Consider the following 21,392-nt stretch of genomic DNA (forward strand, 5'->3'; position numbering starts at 1 on the left):
TACATAAAAATCTTCCTATTGGATATTACAGAAATTCTGTATTCTACTGTATGTTACTTAATGTATTTAGCCAGCACCCTTTTGATGGACATTGGGGTTTTGTCTTAAATTTTGTTACAATAAGTTAATTCTTCCTGGAAGATATGTATCATTTTAGATCAATTATTAAAGTAAAATATGCAGTGTTGATTAAATGTTGACAAATTAGCCAAACTGTCCTCTTGTAACATGAGAATGTTTTCCCACAGCCTTTCCAACACTTTCAGTGTCATCTGCCCAGCCACAGTGTTTACCAAGATACCGCAAGATTACGGCCCTAACCTTACCCCCAAAGTTTGCCACAAAATACCTTATTTTTATTATTATTTTTGCATCGCTTTGGTATATCAATAGTCTTTGGAAACAAATGACATCATTCTATTTATAGCATTCTTTTTTTATGATAGTATTTCCATTTACGAAATAGAGTAATTCTTAATCGCTGAAAATGTCAACTCCTGGAAAATGCAGCATGTCTACACATGATGTTATATTAACACTGGCAGTGAACTGCATTTTTTTTTCCCAATCTGGATAAGGGTTAAATAAGATTGATCTTTTTCATGTTCTTTTTTCTCAGTGCTCTTTATAAACAAAGAGAAATGAGCCATGTATCTGCTAACTGCAAATGTTTTTATCCAGTTTATGATCTGCTTTTTATCTTTGTTTATGGTAGCTTATGCCATGCAAAAAATTACATAGTCAAAACTGTCAAGTCTTTTCTTTTATGCCTTCTGGGTTTTCTCACCTTTTTAGAAAGCCACCCTCAGATTATAAAATTCTTCTTCCACGGTTTCTTCTACTTTCATAGTTTCATTTTATTTACACACACACACACATTTAAATCTTTGAACCTAGTGTAAATTATAAGGTATGGAATCAATTATATATTTTTCCAGAGGCCTATTCAGTTGTCCCTAAATCATAGACTGAATAATCCTTTTTTTCCTGATTTGCAATGCCACCTTTAAAATATACTAATTCTTTGATGCATTCAAGATTCCTATTGTTCCTCCTATGTACCTATTTATACACTAATACTACAATGTTTTTATTACTGCATATTAGAAGTAGTTTTTAATATGGTAGGGCTAAATTAGTACTCTTTTAGTACTATTCTTTTTCAGAATTTTATGAATTTTTGAAAACTGAACTATCAAAATGCTTATGATTAAAGAACACACCTTCAGTTATAAATGTACCGAGTTGAGGATAAAATGTGAAAAAACTTTCCTTTTATAACCAAAATTATAGCAATAGTTTCATACTTAAGAAAAAAGCAGAAATGATTAACTCAAATAGGATTTTTACCTGAGTCGGTAGCTCTCGATTTTTTAAAAAAATTACGTACTGTATTCATTAGTCTACCCTCGTAATCTATTTAGCATTTAATATCCTAAATAGAGCTTGAAAAGTCAGAAAATTTAAATTTTATCATCCAAGTATGAGTCCCTAGACATTATAGTTTAGTTTTGCCTATTTAAAAAAAATTGACATCTTCTAAGTCTCTTTTAATCTATAGGTTTTCCCTCTAATAATTAATCTGAGGAAACTGGGTTGTTTAACCTGTAGAATTTTCCAGACTAATTCTGTTCAAGGTGCAATTTAACATGTTCCTGTTCTCTGTATTTCCTGTAAACTAGAGTTGGATCCAGACACTTGTTCTGACTCAGGTTTACTCTCTTTGGCAGAACTTTAGGTGGTGCTGTGTTCTTTCATCAGGAGGCAAACAATGTCTGGTTATCTCTCTTTTGGGGTTGTTTTCAACTGTATTGATGTATGATGTCTAGATCCATTAATTATTAGAATTTGCAAAAAGTGATCTATAATTCCATTATTTTTCACTTATTATTTGACATACTTTATAAAGAGATGTTTCTCCTCATCTATAATTTGGTTACCCAATAGTAATATAGAAAGGCAAGACAAATGCTTGATTCTTTTTACCCTTTTATACAGTTATCCTCTGATAATACCAGTTTTGGATGTTTTTGGTTTTCATTTATTAACTGTGACAGACTGTATTTTCCAAAAATTGTTATATTTCCCATACCACATACTTTTCTAGAACCTCATAATCTCATGAGACCTAACACAGCCCAGAAACCCTTAGAACTAAAACATATTTGTTATTTATATAATAAATGTTTCATTTATATTACATATATAAGCGTAATTTTTATCTATAATGTTACTTATTGTAAAATAAAATATAATAATGCTGTTATTTAATACCACTAAGTTTGGGGTGATCTGTTTGTTATACAGCTACAACCAAGTAGTTTCTTGTACCTGGAAGTGGATTACTGCTTCAACAAAACATAAAGCATGTATGTAGTAATGACTTTGGGACCAGATGGTGGGGGGTAAAAGTTGTAAGGGCTTTGAAGAAAGTGTTAGCAGAAGCCTAGTGGCCTTCATGAAGGCTGCTGGTGAGGGCTTAAGTGAGAAAAATGTTTCTGGAACCTGTGGGAAAAGAGACCCTTGTTATGTAGTGGCAGAAGTGTATCAAAATTGTCACCTACGGTAAAACACAGAAAATTAGATATAGCTGTAGATATACTTAATGAACTGACAGATTTAAGTAAAAGAAAGTTCCAGGCAGAATGTTCAAAAGTGCTAACTGGTTTCTTTTAGCACAGTATGATAAGGATAGAAGTGAGCTTTAAAACAAATAAACCAAAATAACTGTTTAGCTTTCAGGGAAATTTAAAGGAAAATATAAAGAAGCCAGGACTTGGTAGGTTCAAAAATAAAAGTGTTTCTTGTTTTCAGCCATCTCCAGTAGGCAAAAATTCTTTAAGACCTCAAAAGATCTAAGGAGGTGCTCCTCACAGAACCTGTTGCACAGAGAAAAGGCTCACTAAGGATCATAAGGGTATGATTCCTGTATCTTTCTGTTAAACAAGACTACTGAGAATCTTAATGGTTTCACCCCACATCAGCCTCACAGGGAACCCAAAATGAAGAAGGGATGATCTTGGTAGGATATGTGGGTGTGGCTTTTGTCCAATGGAGAAAAAAAGCCCAATAAGACCCACAAAAAACACAAAGTTGTTAAGAACTGTATTGATGAAAAATATGCCAGCTTGGATTTTAAAAGAGAAAAAGTACAAACAAAAAGGAGGCTTTTGGACTCTTGAAATTCTACAGATGGATGAGAAAATGACTCAGCCACTAACAGGTTACATATTCTGGGAAAGGATAATTCAAAGGGGAGAAACTAGGAGCCCAGAGAATAGAACCAAGAGCTACAAAGAAGCAGTAGGACTAAGTCCTAGTTAAGGAATAGCAATATGTGCCTGGCTAGATTTTACATTTGTTATGGAACAGTGACTGCTGTGTGCCTATTGTTTTCTGTCTTTCTGAGTGGGAGTGTCTAGAGTGCCTGTCACACTACATTGTATGCTGGATATATGGGGAACACAGTTCTTTAGACTGAAAGGAAAAATACTCAGAGAGCTATACCCTAGAGACCACATCCAAAATGTCTTATTTGCAGAGGAATCTGATTTAGATAAGATCGTGGTCCTTTAGTCTAAGTCTGATTCTGTGATGGGATGAAATTTTGGAGGGTTTTGAGGAAGGTTGTGAGTTATGACTAGAAGGCACACTGTATTATCTAAAATTGACTGCAACACTATTTCCTACACCATATGCTCTTCCAGAATTGTGCCACTCCTACCAAGTAAATCTACCCTTTCCTTGACAAGGGCAGGACTTGGTTACTAATTTACTAATATAGGGTAATGAAAGTAATGCTCTGTGACTTCTGAGGCTAGAACATAAAGGGGGATAACAGCTTTTGCTCGGCTGTCTCTCATCACACTTGCTCTTGGAACACAGCCGCCAAACTGTGAGAAAGCCAAAACACATAAAGATGTCACATAGATGTTCCAGCCAACAGTTTCAGCTGAGGTGTCAGCTGCAGCCAGAATCAACTGCCAGACATGAGAGTGAGGAAGCCTTTGAGACTACCCCTAGTCACTGTCTGATTAAAACCTCATGAGAGACACTGAGCCCAGCTGAGCCCAGGCAACCCTCAGAACTGAGACAATAAATATTATTTTACCCCAAACTCGAGAGGGTTTATGTAGCTACAGCTAACCAGAACACTATCTTTATGAACTCATGAATTTAAACTTATAATGAATTTTAACCAGTTATAATTATTATCTTTTTTGAAAATTTAAAATCCTATCTTTGGCCAATGAATGCCACTTCAAATTTATAATATACGCAATATTATTTTATATTATTTTAATTTATACCCACACACACACACGTACATATATAGATCTGTCTCTATACCTCAAGCCACCTACAAATACTTAGTAGCAAGTTTTTCTTTTTCTGTGTGTGGTAAAATTCACTTATAAAATTCACTGTTTTAAAGTATACAATTCAGTGGCATTCCGTACATCCGCATTGCTGTATAAAAACCACCACCATTATCTAATCCTAGAACATTTTCATCACTCCAAAAAGAAATTCCTGTACCAACTAAGCAGTCTCTCTATTTTCCCCTCTTGCTAGCCCCTGGCAACCACCATCTGCTTTCTGGCTCTACAGATTTGACTATTTTGAATATTTTATACAAATGGAATCACACAATATGTGGCCTTTTGTGCCTGGCTTCTTTCACTTGGCATAGTTTTCAATGTTTACCCATATTGTAAGATGCATCATGTATGTAGCATGTACTTAATTTCTTTTTATGGCTGAATGTAACATTTTATCATATGGATGTACCATATTTTCTTTATCCAGATATCAGTTGTCTCTATCTTCTGCCTATTGTGATAGTGCTATGAATATTCATCTACCCTGAAAGGCAGCTCTACTTTCTTCATCCTTCTAGCCACACTTGGGTACTACCACAGGTCAGATTCTAAGAAAGCCTCCAAGATCTCCAGATAGTGGAAAGAGCTACAAGGTAAAGCAAAGTAGGGTCAGGGTAAGTTCAGAGTGATGCAAAAAAAGGAGAGTGGTTAGAGCAGCTTTATTTATAATCATCAAAACACGGAAGCGACCATGTCCTTCAGTAGGTGAATGGATGAACATAAACTGTGGCAAATCCAGACAATGAAATGTTATTTAGCCCTAAAAAGAAATGATCTGTCGAGCCATGAAAACGTGTGGAAAAACCTTAAATGCATATCACTAAGTGAAATAAGCCAATCTGAAAAGGCTACATATTGTATAATCCATCTAAACAACATTCTAGAAAAGGCAAAACTATGGAATCAGTAAAAAGATCAATGGTTGCCAGGGGTAGAGCTGGGGGTGGGGTAGTGTGAACAGGCAGAAAACAGAGGACAGTGAAAATATTCTGTATTATGCCATAATGATGAATAATGTCATCACACATTTGTCCGAACCCACAAAATGTACAATACCAAAAGTGAACCCTAATATAAACTATGGATTTTGGGTGATTATGATATGACAATGTAGGTTCATCAATTGTAACAAAAGTATCACTCTAGTGGGGGATACTGATAATGGGGGAGACTATGCATGTGTGGGGGCATGGGGTACATGGAAAATCTCTGTACTTTTCCCTCAATTGCTGTGAACTTAAAACTGCTCTAAAGAAAAATAAAGTCTTACTTTAAAGAGAGAGAGAGAGAGAGAGAAGGAAGGAACACACCTTGGGGGTATATTTAGAGGTACATGGAAGCAGACTCAACAAAGAAAAACGGGAGAGTGATTAAGGATAAAATGGGCCCCAAAATACATGAGAAACGCCAAAAAAACAAAGAGTTTCACAGAGCAATAGTACAAAATGCTATAGAATGACTGAGAAGATAGTAAGAATAAACCAATGAATTGTATAAAATTTATTTTTTAAAAAATCTTGTAAGATAGCAATTTTCGGAAGGTAAGAAACCTAGCTTGGTCACAAGCTAGAAAAGGGTTCGCATTTTAGTATGAAGTCTTAATCTATCTTCTTCTAATTTCCTAATGGGGAACCCAGCGAGTGGAAAATATTTTGATAAAGCTAAGAAAGACAAAAGTAATTTTGGACCTTAAGGTAGACAAAGGGGACAGATCAGTGATAACCTCATGTAACCTGAGGACAGAAAAAGGAAAAGTGTGACATTGAAAGGGCTCTAAAGACAAACTTTAACAGTTCTATCCTGAAAGGCAGTTAGTTCTACTTTCTTTACCTTTCTAGCCTCACTTGGATACTACAGTAAGTTGGATTGAGAAGGCCCCCATGATCTCCACCCCTGTTGTTAAGCCAATGATTAGGGTTGTGTGGCAAAAAAGATTTTGCAGATGTAATCTGTTGACTCAGAATTAATCAAAACAGAGGTTATCCAAGTAGGCCTGGCCTAACAGTGGGAACCCTTTAAATCTGGGTCTAGAGATCAGAAACGGGGAAGGTGAGAGATTCTAAGGTCTGAGACAAGCTCCTGGTAGCCTACAAGCAACCAAACGATCATATTATGAACTGCCTCTGAGGATCTTGTGGCAAGGTAATATGCATGAGCTCAGGAGAAAACCCCTGAGCTCCAAATGAGAATCACAGCACAGCCAACATCTTGATTGCTGCTCTGTGTGACACTGAGCAGAGAGACCAGATCATTTGTGTCCAGAAACGCTAAGATAAGTTATTTTAAGTTATTAAATTTATGGGATTTATTATGTAGCAATAGAAAGCTGATTCAGACTTCATTTTCTCATGGAAGAGGCTGGTTCTCCTACCTAACAACAAATGGAAAGATAGGCAAACTTGAAAAAAAATATTGGCTTTTATGATTTCTAATTCATTCTGTTTAATTACTGCTTGAGTCACAGTACCAGTTTTGCAATACAATGTTTTGCCAAAACATCACTTTGAGCAATGGAAATTGGCTTGCTTTTTAATTTTAGAAAGTTACTTCGATAATTATGGAGAAAAGTAACTGGGTGTCTAGGTTCCTTGCACATCTGCCAAAATTGTCCCAATACCTTGAGACACAGATGACCAGGCTAATCTCAGAAATGAGCACAAGGTCATGACTCCTGTCCTTCCTCAAGTACCAAGGTATGAACTCCATAAACTACAATCTTCGTTTTAAGAATAGCTCATATGTGTTCTCAGCTACGTCAAGTCCCTCCCGAATAATTATAACCTTGACCCCTAAAACCCGGACTCTTAACAGTCCAAGCACCTGCTTATTAAAAATGCAACAAGCCTAGGCTCTGCATTTCCTGCTGGGAACTGTAGTTCTCCCCCTCGACCTTCAACCACTGGCTGCGCGAAACCAATCACGCGCCCAACCGGCAACCGGGCTCCAGGTGCCACGATTGGTCCTTGAATGGGGTAGCGCCAGGCTGATTGGATGATACGACCCCGAAGCCGTGCCTCCCGTCTTACGCCCGCCTCCCTGCCACCTTCTCCTTTCCACACCCCATCCCGCTACAGCAGTAACTCTCGAGGCATCCCTGCAGGGCGAACACCTGAGTTCACTGCCTGATGGGCCCGCCCAGGACTCTCGTGATGAGGGCGGCCCTGAAACACACCTCAGTCCCAGGGCCTAGCCAGAGCGAAAGCCTCCCCCATTTTCCATCGGTCCCGGAGTCAGCTTCACCACGCGCTCTCTCCTGGCCACCCCGCGCTCACCTGGGCTGCTGAGGTCATGCCCGACAACTGACAGGCTCGCAGCATCTCGACCCGGTGGACAGCGCTGCTGGTATACAGTGGAGCTGCCGCAGCGGCGCGAATCGAGGAGGGCGTGCGTGCGTCCGTACGTGCCGCCTCTCTGCGCCGGGCGTAGAGAAAGGCAGTAACGCCACTGCGCACGCGCAGCCGTCTTTCTCGTCCCCGCCCTGGAAGTTTGCAGAGGGTAATCCCTCCCCCTGGCGGAAAGGGCTATTTCTTTTTCCGGGTCGCGCTGGGCTTCTGGTCGGTACCCCTAATCCGAGGTTGCTAGGTGAACAGAGCGGATGGGGGGACGTCTGAAACTTAGGGTTCGATCCGCGCGGAAAAACGCATAGGGTTAACTCTTCGGAGAATTCAAGCAAGAAAGCATGTCCGCCTGTCCGCTGTCGGATATTTCGTAGAAAGCAATCGATTTGGCCAAATTGGTGTTGGTTAGTGCGTTTGTTTCGTTTGACAGTCCTTCCGGAGTCTTCCTGATTGGGGAAGACTGGGCGAGCGAACACTAGAGAGACATTCGTGCATACTTTGTCGTTCACGTATCTAATAAATGGCAGAACAGAGATAGGAACTCAATCTCCGGGTTTCACAGCTTCTGCTCCTTGCAGATTAAACCACACCGCTTTCTTCAACTTTTTATTTTAGAAAGGTAATTTGGCTGCAATCTGTGGGATGGATCGGAAGATATGGAAGTCAGTGCAGAAGCGCTGTTCAAAGTATTCCAGTGAGTCTTTAATCAAGGTATAACATTAAATATTGAACACGGTATAATATCATAGAAACTAAACTTTTATATATCTTGTGTTTGCAGAGTACTTTCAGATCTTAACTATATTACAGTATGGTGTTCTCTCTAGAGACAGATAACACTAATACCATTTGAAAACAATCTAAAATCAAATAATTACTTATGTTAGTATATATTCAATGCTTTTAAGTATTTTAGTAATCACATTACACTCTCCACTTACATTCTCCATTTACAATTCATTCTTATCACCATCACCTAACAGCCTCCAGAGCAGTCTTCCAATTTTTTAAAATAAAATTTTATTAATTGATATGCAGTCTTCTATCCTTGCCCACTGTTGTCATGCTGGGTGATGCCAGTGCAGTGACTTAGCTAACACCGTGGCCATAAACCTCTCAATGCCAGTGAGCAATTTCAGTCTGCTCCAGCCATTATGACACAACCACAGCTTGGGCCTGAATGTCATTAGCAACTTCACCAGCTTCAAGATCTCAAACTCAAAAACAATTTTCTATAGTTTCTTAACATCTCATTTAACCAAGTCCTTGATCCTCATCCTCCACATACAATTTATGAATTTTTCTTAGCTTTAAAATGGACCCTCCTAAAGTAGCTCAGAAATTTAAATCACTCCCCTGTTCAAAAATTGCAGTGACTCCTACTGCCAATTCAAAGAGCCTCTATTAAATGTCTCAAGAGTACTTTTCCAGCATGTGTGGATGTTTCTATGTTCAAAGTGGCCACTCTAGGTGAGAGAGAACAACAATAGCTGTCCAAACTTATCACGCACTTATATGCCCTATAACCCAAAGAAACTGAAGGATAACATTTTCAGTGATTCTCAAAGTGGGATCTAGAATCCCTGGGGAGACTCAGACCCTTTTAGGGGGTCCAAAAAATCAAAACTACTTTCATAATATTAAGATATTATTTGCTATTTTCATTAATTTTCTTGTAATTGTAGTTTTCCAGACACTGCAATAGAGTGTATGCATAAACAAATTTCAGAATCCAGCTTTCAAATAAACCAGACCTGAAAGATTTGTAAAAAGGTTAAACAATGCTACACTTCTCACTGATTTTTTTATATTGGATAGTTTTTTTTCATAAAAATATTTATGTTAATGTGTAATGGGTTTATAATTGTTCTAAAATAAGTGTGGTAGACAGAATAATTATCCCCAAATATCTCCACATGCTCCTAATCTCTGAAACCTGAGACTATATTCCCTTAAATGACAAATAGATGATTTGCAGATGTGATTAAGTTAAGAATTTGAGATAGGGGTACTATTCTGGATTTTCTATGTGGGTTCAATGTAATCACAAAGGTCCTGATGAATGAAAAAGAGAGGGGCAGGAAGGTCAGTCAGAAAAGGAGATATGAAAATGGAAGCAGATGTCAGAGTGATTCAATTACTGGTTTCGAAGATGGAAGGAGGCCACAAGTCAAGGAAGACAGACGGCCTCTAGAAGCTGAAAAAGGCAAACAGATTCTTCCTAGAGTCTCCAGAAGGAACACAGCCCTGGATGTTTTGATTTTAATCTGTGAAACCTAATTGGGGCCCTTACATACAGAATTGTATGATGTTTGTATTGTTTCAAGCCACTAAGTTTGAGTAATTTGTTAGAGTAGCAATAGGAAACTAATACAATAAATATTTTTAATTTTTCCGTTTTAATTTCCAATATAGTAAATACTAATAGATATAATACATATAATTAAAAGGCCTTTGGGGTCCTCAAATTTTAAGCAGGTAAAGAGATTCTACTCTAAATAAATTTTATGTATATCTTGGCTCCCTTCCTTCTCACCCTAGCCCCTGGTATTACTGCCAAGAGTGACCTTGCCCTTTTTAAAATCCTCCCCATTCTTTAAGTACCATGTTGTATTCTACTTCCTCATCCCTCATGATCCCAACCAGAAGTCTCCTCTCCTTAACTTTGAACTGCCCTGTGAATCATTTACTTGCCTTGTATTTATGTTCGTTATTTGTCTCATTAAATGCGAACTCCCTGAGACCCAGTATTTAACCGTTACCCATTTCAACCAGTAAATAGTGTCATATACTGTATATGCATGGAATATCTTAGACAACAAGGATGGGAGAGATGTTCATTGGTTTATTTTTTGTTTGAATCAACATTAGAAAAAAATGCACAATCACTAATTCTCAGGAATAAAATAAGGAATGTAGAATTGTTCAGGAAGGGTTTAGATGCTCTTCTACCAAATGACAGTCAATGTTACTGATTAGAAAAAGTGCATGAGATTTCCTTAGGATGTTTACATTTATTTGATTATAGTTGGCATTAAATTTAAAATTTTTTAAATAATATTTCTACTTCCCATTCATGTACCAGTTATGGAAGGATAATAAGTTATTCTCAAATAAATTTAATAAAATGAGCAAAAAGAAATTGTGTTTAAAATGTCATGTATTTTAAATAGATTTTTCAATCAAATTTGAAATAAAAATTTATTGCGGGCCTACGATATGCCAGGCACTTGTTTCACAGAGGTGAAGGACAGCCTGGCACATAGAAGACATTCAGTAAAGTTTGATTTGACCGCTCCTTTATTTTTTTTCCCCTTCCTTGGCTCTACCCAGGTTACTTTTACGTAATTCCCCTTTGCCTTGAACTTTTTAGACCCAATGCGGCTGCCGTAGAGCGAGGTGTCAAAATGGCGGCCGCGGCGTTTTCTGGTACCGTGAGGGCAGCATCAGGTCAGTGGGGAGAAAATGCGCTTGGTTTTTGCTTTCGCAGAAGGGACTGGCGTAGGACGGAATGAGCAGGTAGTGTGGAGGTTAACAGAAAAAGGAGGTCGGGGGAAGTCGTTATTTCAAGTCACAGAATTCCGAATTTTCTCCGGGGTTGCCTGTATTTGGCCGCCTAGGTTATCTCCGAGACTCTTGAACCCTCGGACCCTCGCAGACCAGTGTGGCTTGGAGCTTCCGCTTCCTTACTGGCTCCTAGCCATTCTGCCTTCCCTGGAAAGCAATCCAGAAGGACAGGGGCGGAGGGGAGCGAGGGAGACAGAAAAGTCTTACCTCATTTTCTAATTCAGAGTCAGAGGCTAGGACTAGCTACTCGCGACCTTTGGCCTTGAAAACGTTATTTCTCTGAACTTTAGATTCTACACTTCTAAAATGCGAATAATAACGAAATGAGCTCCAGCGCCTAAAGCACTTAGAGTAGTGTGCGGCACATGATAATTTTGTATGTGTGAAATTCACACAACATACGGGGAATGTGCTCGTTTCGTTCACTCAGTCCGCTGCAGAAGGGCAGTCACGTATTTCTTGGCTTAGATGAATGGAGGCAACTTAGTTGCTTATGGACTTGCAAAAAGTTAAAGGTCATTCACATATAAAATTATCAGTAGATTACTTCCACAAAAGGTAAATTAGAAAAAAAATCTGTGGAAGAATAGAAGTAAAGAAAAAAGATACTACGTAAATTTCCCACCTGTTACAGAAGAGCTTGTTTACATGGGATATTTTTAAACTGTAAAATATAACAAAGAAAAACTTATGTAACACACATGAATGGCTTAACAAATACAGGCATACCTCATTTATTGCGCTTTTAGATACTGCCTTTTTTACAAATTGAAGGTTTGTGGTAATCATGTGGAGCAAGTCTACTGGTGCCATTTTTCAAACAGGCTCAGGTGATGGCTAGTATTTTTTAACAATATTTTTTAATTAAGGTATGTATTTTTTAGACATAATGCTATTGCATACCTAATAGACTACAGTATAGTGTACATCAAAAAATTCATGTAACTTGCTTTATTGCGGTGGTCCGGGACCCAACCCTCAGTATCTTCAAGGTATGCCTGTAACTAACTGTAAAGCAGAGGTCTGTATAACTAACACCCAGGTCAGGACACATAGAACACTAATGAGTGCCTCCTCCACCCCTATGAGCCTCCTCAATCAAAGGTCCCTATTTTTGGCCAAATGTAAACGATATCCTCATTATTATTACCTTATTAATAATACATCGGTATTATTACCTCATGTTTCTTTTTTTTCTGTAATAGTTTTAGCATCCTTATTATATGGTTTAGTTTTATCTGGTTTTGTTTTTTACATGAATGGAATCACACAGTACTTACTCTTGTATCCTTTTTCTTTGTGAAATTCATTAATTTGCATGTACCTGTAGTGCATTCTTGTTGCTGCTGTATAATAGTCTCATGTGACTACTCCACAATTCTTCATTTTACTATCGTTAGGCATTTGGGTGTTTCCAGTTTGGGGTGATTAGGTACAAAGCTGATTGACCTTGTGTCCTGGGACATTGAGTGCTAGAGTTTCTCTAAAGGGTGTGTGTGTGTGTGTGTGTGTGTGTGTGTGTGTGTGTGTGTCTGTCTGTGTGTATACATATGAAACTAGCTGCGGAATGGAAGAATCAGAGAGCATGTATGTATTCAGCATTGCCTGATCCTGCCAAAGTGATGTGCTTTTTTAAAAAGTCACCCCAGCACCATATATGCTTCATGTCCTCACCAACAGTTGTTACACCTACAAATTTTCGTCATCCTGGTGTGTATTTAGCGGTGTCTCATTGTAGTTTAAATAGCATTTCTCTTGATTAGTAATGAGCCTGAATACCATTACCCATGTACTGGCCGTTTAAATTTCTTTTATGAAGTACCCACTTAAACATTTTGCCCGTTTTCCTATTGAGTTGTCTTAGAGTTCTTTATATAGTCTGGATACACGAACTTTCTCATTTAAGCTTGTTTCCAATTTCTTCTCCCACTTTGGTTTGCCTTTTTAGTTAAAGTATTGTTTGATGAAAATAAGTTCTTATTGTCATAAACATGAATTTTTTATCCTTGTGTTTTTTAAGTAGATGATGTATGAGTCCATTGAAAACATTTAAAAGAGTGATGCGACAGTTTATTTTTAAATGTCAGTATTTTAAATATACTGGAGATTATATCCTTTTTAACAATTTAAACTATTAAAACTTTTAGATATTAGGTAAAATTTTGTGAAAGGGTACATAATTTTTCAGACTTCTTCTAGAGGATACAGGATCAAAAAAACTAGAAGACCACCTCTCTGCCCATTACCCCATGCCTTCGCTTCCTGCTGCACAGGGCTATTTATAATTCCCCAAACATACTCCACTGTTTTTGCCCCTTCACCTATGCTTTTTTTGGGGTGCGGGGGGGGGGGGACTATGCTGCTTCTGTTTCCTCTGCCTCTTATTCTTTTAAAACCCTAGTTTTGTGTCACCTCCTTTGTAACTTCTGTGTTCTCCATATTGAAAGTGTGTTTAGAGAAAGCTGGTCTGTAATTAGAATGCCGAAACAGGGCAGAAGACTGAAGGAGCCATTAATGACTATCCTTGATTTATGTGCTGCCCTTTCGTTAAACACAGTCTGAGTTTGACTCTTCACTTTTTACAAACTAAGTCACATAATTGGTCCACTAGAGGGTATGGTGGATAAGGATCCCCAAGTCATTCTTCCAGGAACTCTCAAGCCAAGTTCACCCTTCATGTCATTACAGGTAACCATTTTTTTCTAATCTCAGTGTGTTTATCCCAGAGTTCACCTTGTTAATTTTGATCCATTTTCTCTTTGACTGAGGTCACTTTGAGTCTAGATAGTCTACCTTTTCACAACTATTGTGTCTAAGGCATGCTTCCCAGCTTGCTTTTTATGCAGATTTAATAAACATGCTTTATGCAGCTTCAGGACCTTCATAAAAATTTGGGGAAAATGGAATCAGTGACCCAAGAAGAGACTTTGACCATAACAGCAGTTGACTAATATGGGAATAGTTTCCAGTCAGCTTGGAATTTACCTAACTGTGCTATTATCCTGCCCACATTTTGGAATTTCTTTAGGATATAAAGAACCTTTTTCACATGACATCTTAAAGTCAGGGTACACTGTGTCTAGATATTCCCAGGCTAGTGTGTGTACATTCCCAAGTGATAATATATTTTGTTCTGTGTACTTCCTGTTTATCCATTCTAACATTTTCCTACAGATGAGCCCCTATTTTACCCATGTATATGTTCTAGACTCTATCTGCTCACTTCCTTCTTGGTTTCCAAGAATTTCTGAGAGTTTGTTTTTAACTGAGATAGAGCAAGCTTTGATGGCCTGTGAAAATTGGGATATTTTCTTGTCTGTAATCTTCCTTTTCAGTTCACTTAATCTTCCAAAGATTACTTCCTGTATTGTAATCATATCTGCAAGTGTTTTTAGTTCTTTGAGATAGAATTTATTTGTACCTGAAGTTTGAATCCCTGTACCGAGTAGAGAATTTGACTTACAGGGCCTGATGTGAGGGCTGTCTGACCAGTTTCCTGAATCTTGATTTCAGCTAACTCAATATTTATGCTAGATTTTTAGTTTGAAGATTGTTATGTTTGATAGAGAACACAAAAGCAAAATAAGGGTTGTAAGTGTTCCATCTTCCTTTTTCCTGTTAACATACCAACTTTGCTAAGCATTCCTTGGCTTTTCTTTATTATCTGCTGTTAGCATGCATTAAATGTTTTCTCTGCGCCAAGCACTCTTCCTAACACTTTACATATTTTATCTCATTTAATTCTTATTACCTCCCCATGATAAATTTCATTTAAATTTGAGGAGACTGGGGCACAGAGAGGTTAAATAACTCGCCATGGTCACACAGCTAGAATATGAATATAGTTGGACTCAAACTCTAGCACTTCATTTCTATATCACACTGCCCCCTCATTTGTTATGTGAAATCAGTGCAGTAGATAATAAGGCAGTGGTTCTAAGCCCTGGCTGAGCTGATGACTTAATGGAGCTTTTTAAAAAATCATCCATTGAGGTATAATTTATATGCCATAAAATTACCTGTTTTATGTGTACAAATTGATGATTTTTAGTAAGTTTAGTGAGTTGTGCAGCCATCACCACAATCCATTTTTAGGACATTTCCACCATCTTGTGGACTTTTTAAACATGTACCTTCTTGAGTCCTACACTAGACTCAGAATCTACAAGTGGAGTCCGAGCTCTGAGTAATTCTGCTTTGCAGACCTGGGCTCTAGCCTGGCAGTAATGTGTGGGATAGATAAAGAGGTCTGCATTCAGTCCACACATCTAGGCTCTTGTTTCTTACTCCTACTCCCCAGGCAACTCTTGATAGTCAGGCAAGCAGTGCTCAGCTTCTGTGGCAGGTCCAGTCCCATTCCAGACATATATTTGTTTCAGCCTTCTTGTTTTTGCATATGTTTTTTATTCTGGTCTGTGTACCTCCTCTCATAGCCTATTCATTTTTTGGAGGAGAGTTCAAGTACCTCTTCTATTTTCTTCATGTATCCTCTCTTGCCACTCTTTGGTCTCTCCAGGGAGTTGTCAAGCTTTGGTGTCTCTGCCCTGCCATTGCACTGTGTGTGGGAGTTACATTGCATCAGAGCCTAAGATCTTAGGCTCTGATGTTACATATAGTTTGTAACATTAATGTTACAAATAGTGATGTTACATATAGTTTGTGCTCTACTGCTGAACATAGAACTAGAATACATCAGACTGGATTGTGGTGATGGTTGCATAATTCTAAATTTACTAAAAAGCATTGACTTGTATATACACAAATGGGTAATTTTGTGGTATGTAAGTTATACCTCAGTAAAGTTGATAAAAAGCTCCAGGGATGGGTCTGATGCTCAGGATACATTACTAATGTATAACACTTGGTTACTTTGATATATTAATTTTAAATATCTAGGTGCATATTTTGGAGTATCATATTAAGCACATGTGCTTCTCTATCTTTACAGGAATTTTACGGCCCCTGAATATTTTGGTGTCTTCAGCCTATCGAAACTGTGTCAAGAATGCCTGTCTTAGTTCTGCACTGTCCGCCCAACATTTTAGTCACATTCAGACTTCAGTTATTTCCTCTGCTCCCAGACTTACCACATCTGTCAGAAACCTGACATGTGGTCATACTGCAACAATCCTCAATAGGTAGAGTATATTTCAGTAAACATGATGCTTGGACAAAAATTCTAAAATATTCATGCCTGCAGAGACATCTTGGAGTAGATGATGCTCTTTGTCTGCCTGTGATTTATTACACAGACTTTGCCTGATAGAATGGGAGAATAAGATTGGCATTCACATGCCTACATTCTAGCAGCAGGGACTACCAAATAGCATATGTCTGATCTAGATAAGGTTTTCTGGTTAGAAGCTGTCAGCCAAAGTGGAGGGCAAACAAGATACTCTGCTTACAAGGCAGGGCTGCATGTGGTGTTCATTTAGTCAGCAAATATTTAGTTAAGCATACCTGGGTTCCCAGTACTATACTTGGCAGAAAGGATAAAAAGATAAACAAGTTGAAGTCTTTAAGTTATAATATAGTGGGCAGGTGGATTAAAAATCAGATAATTAAAATATAATAGGATAAATTCTGTCATAGGGATTGGGGGCGTAGATTAGGACATGCTTGCAGGTTGGTGATAGCTGCTATTATTTATGTTTAGTGTCATGGATCATTTGAAGTGATAATGTATATTAAAAGTCAGCTGTATTCCAGTGGAGCTGCTTTACTTATTTCTAAATATAGAAAGATTTTCTCCTTTAATCACTTATTGCTGAGTTAAAATTTTTAAAATATATTTTAGAGTGGCCCCTTTGCTTCCAAATGTCCTGAAGCTGCCAGTCAGAACTGTAACGTACTTCAGTTCACGAAAAGGCAAGAGAAAGACTGTGAAAGCCGTCATCTATAGGTTTCTTCGACTTCATTCTGGCCTTTGGATAAGGAGGAAGGTGAGTCTTCACACTGTTACTTGATTGAAAAAGGAGTACAAGCAGATTAAAATGAAGCAGAATTCTGCTTATTCATTGACATGTCTTCCCAATTTTAGCAGTAGCTCTTAAAGTATGGCTTTGGCAGGCATCTCTTCATGTAAGTGAATCCATGTGAAGAAAACATGTTTAAGCATTCATCATCAAATGTTACAGTGGTGAAAGTCTTCAGTGTAGGACAGGTTCATATCAGGTCTCTTACATGCCTAGCTTATCTGATGCTTACCAGAGCCCTGTGAAACTTCCAGTGTGAAAGCCCTTCACATGTGGGAAGCTCGTTTAGGCCTAGAGTATTACAACAGTGGAGGCTTCAGCAAGAACTTAGTCACATGGCTCAGATTTGGGGCCTGAAGAGCTTTTCAGCCTACCTTGAATTGGATTCTCCAGGTGGCTTAGTATTTACAGCAAGAACATTAACCTCACATACACATTTTTTTTTTTTCAAGTTGTTCTCTCTGTTGATATGATTGGGAACCATATCAGACAGAACTCTAATACTTAATCTAGCCAGGAGCCACAGCCACTAAGGAGGACTCTGACAGATTATTACTACTCTGTCCTTTCCCACAGCTCTTCTGATGCATGACTATGGGATTTTTCATTCCCATTCATAGAAACAGAGTAACCGATCTTAGAAAGCAGCAGAAGACCAGAGCTTTGCAAAACCACCTTTGAGTTTTGATAACTATTCAAATCCTAATTCCCTTTTACTACTTGAAAATTAACAAATGGTTCTTTAAAGATTTGTTTCCCTGTAAAAATAAAATAATTGGTAGGACTGTCTCACTATTTGATAGGTTGAAAGGATTATCCCCTATCTCATACATGATCCTAAATTTGTACATGAATAGGTTGATTAGAACCCTCAGGTTATTTCTCCATCAGGATAATACTATGGTGGTTTCCTACACTAGTCAGTAGAAGCTCATGTAATCCATAAGTAGCTAGACTAAGTAGTTGAGCTAATAGTTCTGAATATGGGGAATTTTGGACCATTGGAAACATTTCCATTCCTTTATTATCATACTAATTATTTCCAGGTTTTCATCTGACCCTAGATAAAATGAAATAGGTGGTTATCTTTGCCTTCTTTTCCACGTCCCTTTAATTGGGCCCTGAAATCCTCGTGTTGTAAAGGACCTGACCAAATTCTCCAAATATAATACCTAGTTCCCACCTAGGGCCCCCAAAAGTACTCCATGTGCAGAATGGCCTGCTTCATCAAAATCTGATTTTAAGAGGAAAACAAAAAATCTGGGTGGGTTAATTGATACTAATGTATAAAAACTGAAATTATTTTCTGTGGGACAGTTTAATCCAGGTGTCCCTGATTTTTATTGTTTATTCTATCCATTCCTTTCTGAACCTAGAGATTGGCTAAAATGTTTCAAGTATTTCCCATTGTTGTATTCCACAAAATAATCTTCAAAAGACACTGATGGTGATGGGCAGGACAGCAAATTAGCTTTCTGTAAAGCAGAGAGCCATAGGGACCCAGTTTGGCTTGCAAACTAGAAAATTATTATACAGATAGGGGGATTTTGATTTGACTCTGTTTAAAATTTTAACCAGTGAGTAGTAAAAATCTAATCTCTGGTATTTTAAAACCGAAACTCCTAAGTAATTTTTCTTTATTTCTGAGATCACTTTACTATAGAGCTTTGCTGGTCAGAGTGAAGACACTAAGACATGTCAAAAACCCAAGGCACCTTCTCAGAGAAGAGCTATGGTTTTCTTCAGTTAGTATGGTGCCCTAAAGAGCTCTTGGCTTGGAAGGGCCCAAGGGCTTTTACCAACAGCATGGATTCTAGTTCCACCTCATAACTAACTATGTAGTTTTATTCAGGCATTCACCTGAGTGGTACCTAAGGTCTCTTCTTGTTTATACAGGCTGTGATTACAGTTTTTATATTAAATCTAGTTTTTTGTTTCTTCAAAAATTATTTCTCCAAAATTAATAATGCATGGATGGTATATATATGGCAGTTCCAGGTTAAACATATGGGTTAACTATTCATTTCTTAATCACTCCTAATAACAGTTTTACTATATTCGTTATTCTTTAGAAAAGTATTTACTACAGAAATTGGTCCCTAGTATATGGAAAGAAAAAATGAAGTATTATATTTGAGAACTGTGATTCTTGGCCCTTAACATATTTAGCCCCCTTAAATGAACATAAGTGTCATCAACCTAGCTGGTACTCCCTTTATCATTGTTCACATTAGGAAAAAAAAGCAGAGTAGTGGCTAAGAACTCTTATTAGTTCTCTGACCTCAGTCTGCTACATAACTTTTCGAAGCAATGGTTGTTTCTCATAAATCCATAAAGTGAAAATAGTATGTTGAAGATTGTTAAGGAGATGATAAGGTAATGCATATAAAGTTAACTATTATGATAATTATATACCATTACCCTGTACTTAATCAGCCACAAAGATTTATTTGGCTTTATTTTCTGTGGTTTTCATTTAAAACTTTTCTGAAATTTTAATTTTTAATATTTCTTATTCGAACCACACATACCTTCTATCCAACCCCCATTGAGAATCATCACATCTTTCTGAGGAACGTACCAGCTCCTGTGAAAGTCTTGTCTGTGTTCCCATTGGGCCTATAAACCATGAGTAGTAGAGCTATGTTATTTCTATAATGTTTTAAATGTCTTTGTAATATTATCTAACAGGCTGGTTATAAGAAAAAATTATGGAAAAAGACAGCTGCGAGAAAAAGACGCTTGAGGGAATTTGTGTTCTGCAATAAAACCCAGAGTAAACTCTTAGATAAAATGACAACATCTTTCTGGAAGAGGCGAAACTGGTATGCTGATGATCCTTATCAGAAGTATCACGATCGAACAAACCTGAAAGTATAGATCAGAAGTGTTACTATTTCCCAGTTATTGAATATGTATCTTTATGTATATGATGTCTTTGCAAAAATGAATAAATATAAAATGTGATATAAATTGTACCAACCCAATGGAAACATACAGTAACAACATTAAACTTATCAGAGTTTAAAAATTTAATGAATTAAACCTTGGCACATTTGTTCAGGGAAACAGAAGTTTAAAATTATTACTTTAAACAAATGGTAGTGGCTTAACTAGTTCTTCCAATTAGGTTTATTTAGTTCAAAGGAATCCCAAGTTAGAACAGACACATAAAAAGACACTAAAGCTAACAAGTTAGCTCAAGTATTGTGACTTCTTTTTTATTATTATTATGTATGCCTACAGTACCTGGTCTTCCTAGGTGGTCTCCCATCCAAGTACTAACCAGGCCCAACCCTGCTTAGCTTCCAAGATCAGACATCAGGCTTGTTCAGGATGGCATAACTATAGACCATGGACCTTGGCTCCACTGGGGCACAGACCCAGGACCTTCTGCTTGTAAAGCAGACATGCTAACTGCTACACTGTGGAACCACATTCTGACTTCTTTCTTAAGGATACATGCCTGGGAACTCAGGAACTACCACACCACCCCCATCTCCCACCCAGAAATAGCCTCCAGGCCTCAGGAAGAGTACAGATTGTATGATGATCCTGGGTCCCACCTTACCTTCAGGAGCCTCAGCAGGAGGTTTGGGGTCTACCATTCATGTGACTCAGTTCTTTTTAAGTTGCTGACTCCATTCTCTCTCTACTCACCAAATTGTCTAATTCATAGCTTTTGCTTACTTAGTTTCTGCTTTCTCATAATAACTCTAGCTTGACCCTTTAAAGTTATTTTCTACATCATGACCCTCAGCCCCTCTCTCCAATTGCCAAGAGACTAACTGGCCAGCTTATATTTTAACACCAGGTCTCATTTCAGGGTATCAGACAGTGTAGGGATTGACTGTTCTTAGGGCAGGAGCCCACTTGGGCCCATTTGGTTGTGGTAGCAGGTTCGTGTGGAGCAGAAAATAGTTTTGTGGGCAGTTTCACTTAGACGTGAGCATGGGTGACAACATGTCTAGTATACTAGGTTCCTTGTGTTCATAGCATTTCTCAATTTAGTTGATTGGAATAATTTTCTGTATAGAGAGAAGAGTAAATGTGAATCAAATAGCCTGTCAGTATGCCCGTTTGTGAAACAAGTCACTATACAAATAAAGACAAAAACTTTTTACCTAAGA

General features: G+C 37.8%; 2 protein-coding genes and 1 pseudogene across 11 annotated transcripts in view; 1 reads left to right on the top strand and 2 right to left on the bottom strand.

The window, feature by feature from the left end:
* IMMT (inner membrane mitochondrial protein) overlaps positions 1–7,808 on the bottom strand; it is a 36,512-nt gene extending 28,704 nt beyond the window's left edge. For all 9 annotated transcript variants that reach the window (XM_036223959.1, XM_036223958.1, XM_036223954.1 and 6 more), the window contains exon 1: positions 7,655–7,808. In XM_036223959.1, coding sequence (XP_036079852.1) covers positions 7,655–7,699 — 45 coding nt within the window. In that variant the 5' untranslated portion in view covers positions 7,700–7,808. The remainder of the gene's footprint in view (positions 1–7,654) is intronic.
* Positions 7,809–7,968: 160 nt separating this feature from the next.
* Positions 7,969–21,392, top strand: MRPL35 (mitochondrial ribosomal protein L35). Of its 2 annotated transcripts, none has more exons than XM_016136525.2 (4): positions 7,969–8,414; positions 16,236–16,425; positions 17,085–17,229; positions 19,954–21,392. In XM_016136525.2, exons 1-4 carry the CDS (start codon positions 8,363–8,365, stop codon positions 20,140–20,142), a joined length of 576 nt encoding a protein of 191 aa, XP_015992011.2. In that variant the 5' UTR covers positions 7,969–8,362; the 3' UTR covers positions 20,143–21,392. The 2 variants fall into 2 exon arrangements, with proteins under 2 accessions (XP_015992011.2, XP_015992021.2); XM_016136535.2 differs by lacking the exon at positions 7,969–8,414 and adding an exon at positions 11,076–11,170 and having other exon boundaries at positions 19,954–20,298.
* LOC118606268 lies at positions 20,500–20,615 on the bottom strand (annotated as a pseudogene).

This window comes from Rousettus aegyptiacus, unplaced genomic scaffold (genome assembly GCF_014176215.1).
Source record: "Rousettus aegyptiacus isolate mRouAeg1 unplaced genomic scaffold, mRouAeg1.p scaffold_m13_p_7, whole genome shotgun sequence".
In the NCBI taxonomy this organism is placed as follows: domain Eukaryota; kingdom Metazoa; phylum Chordata; class Mammalia; order Chiroptera; family Pteropodidae; genus Rousettus; species Rousettus aegyptiacus.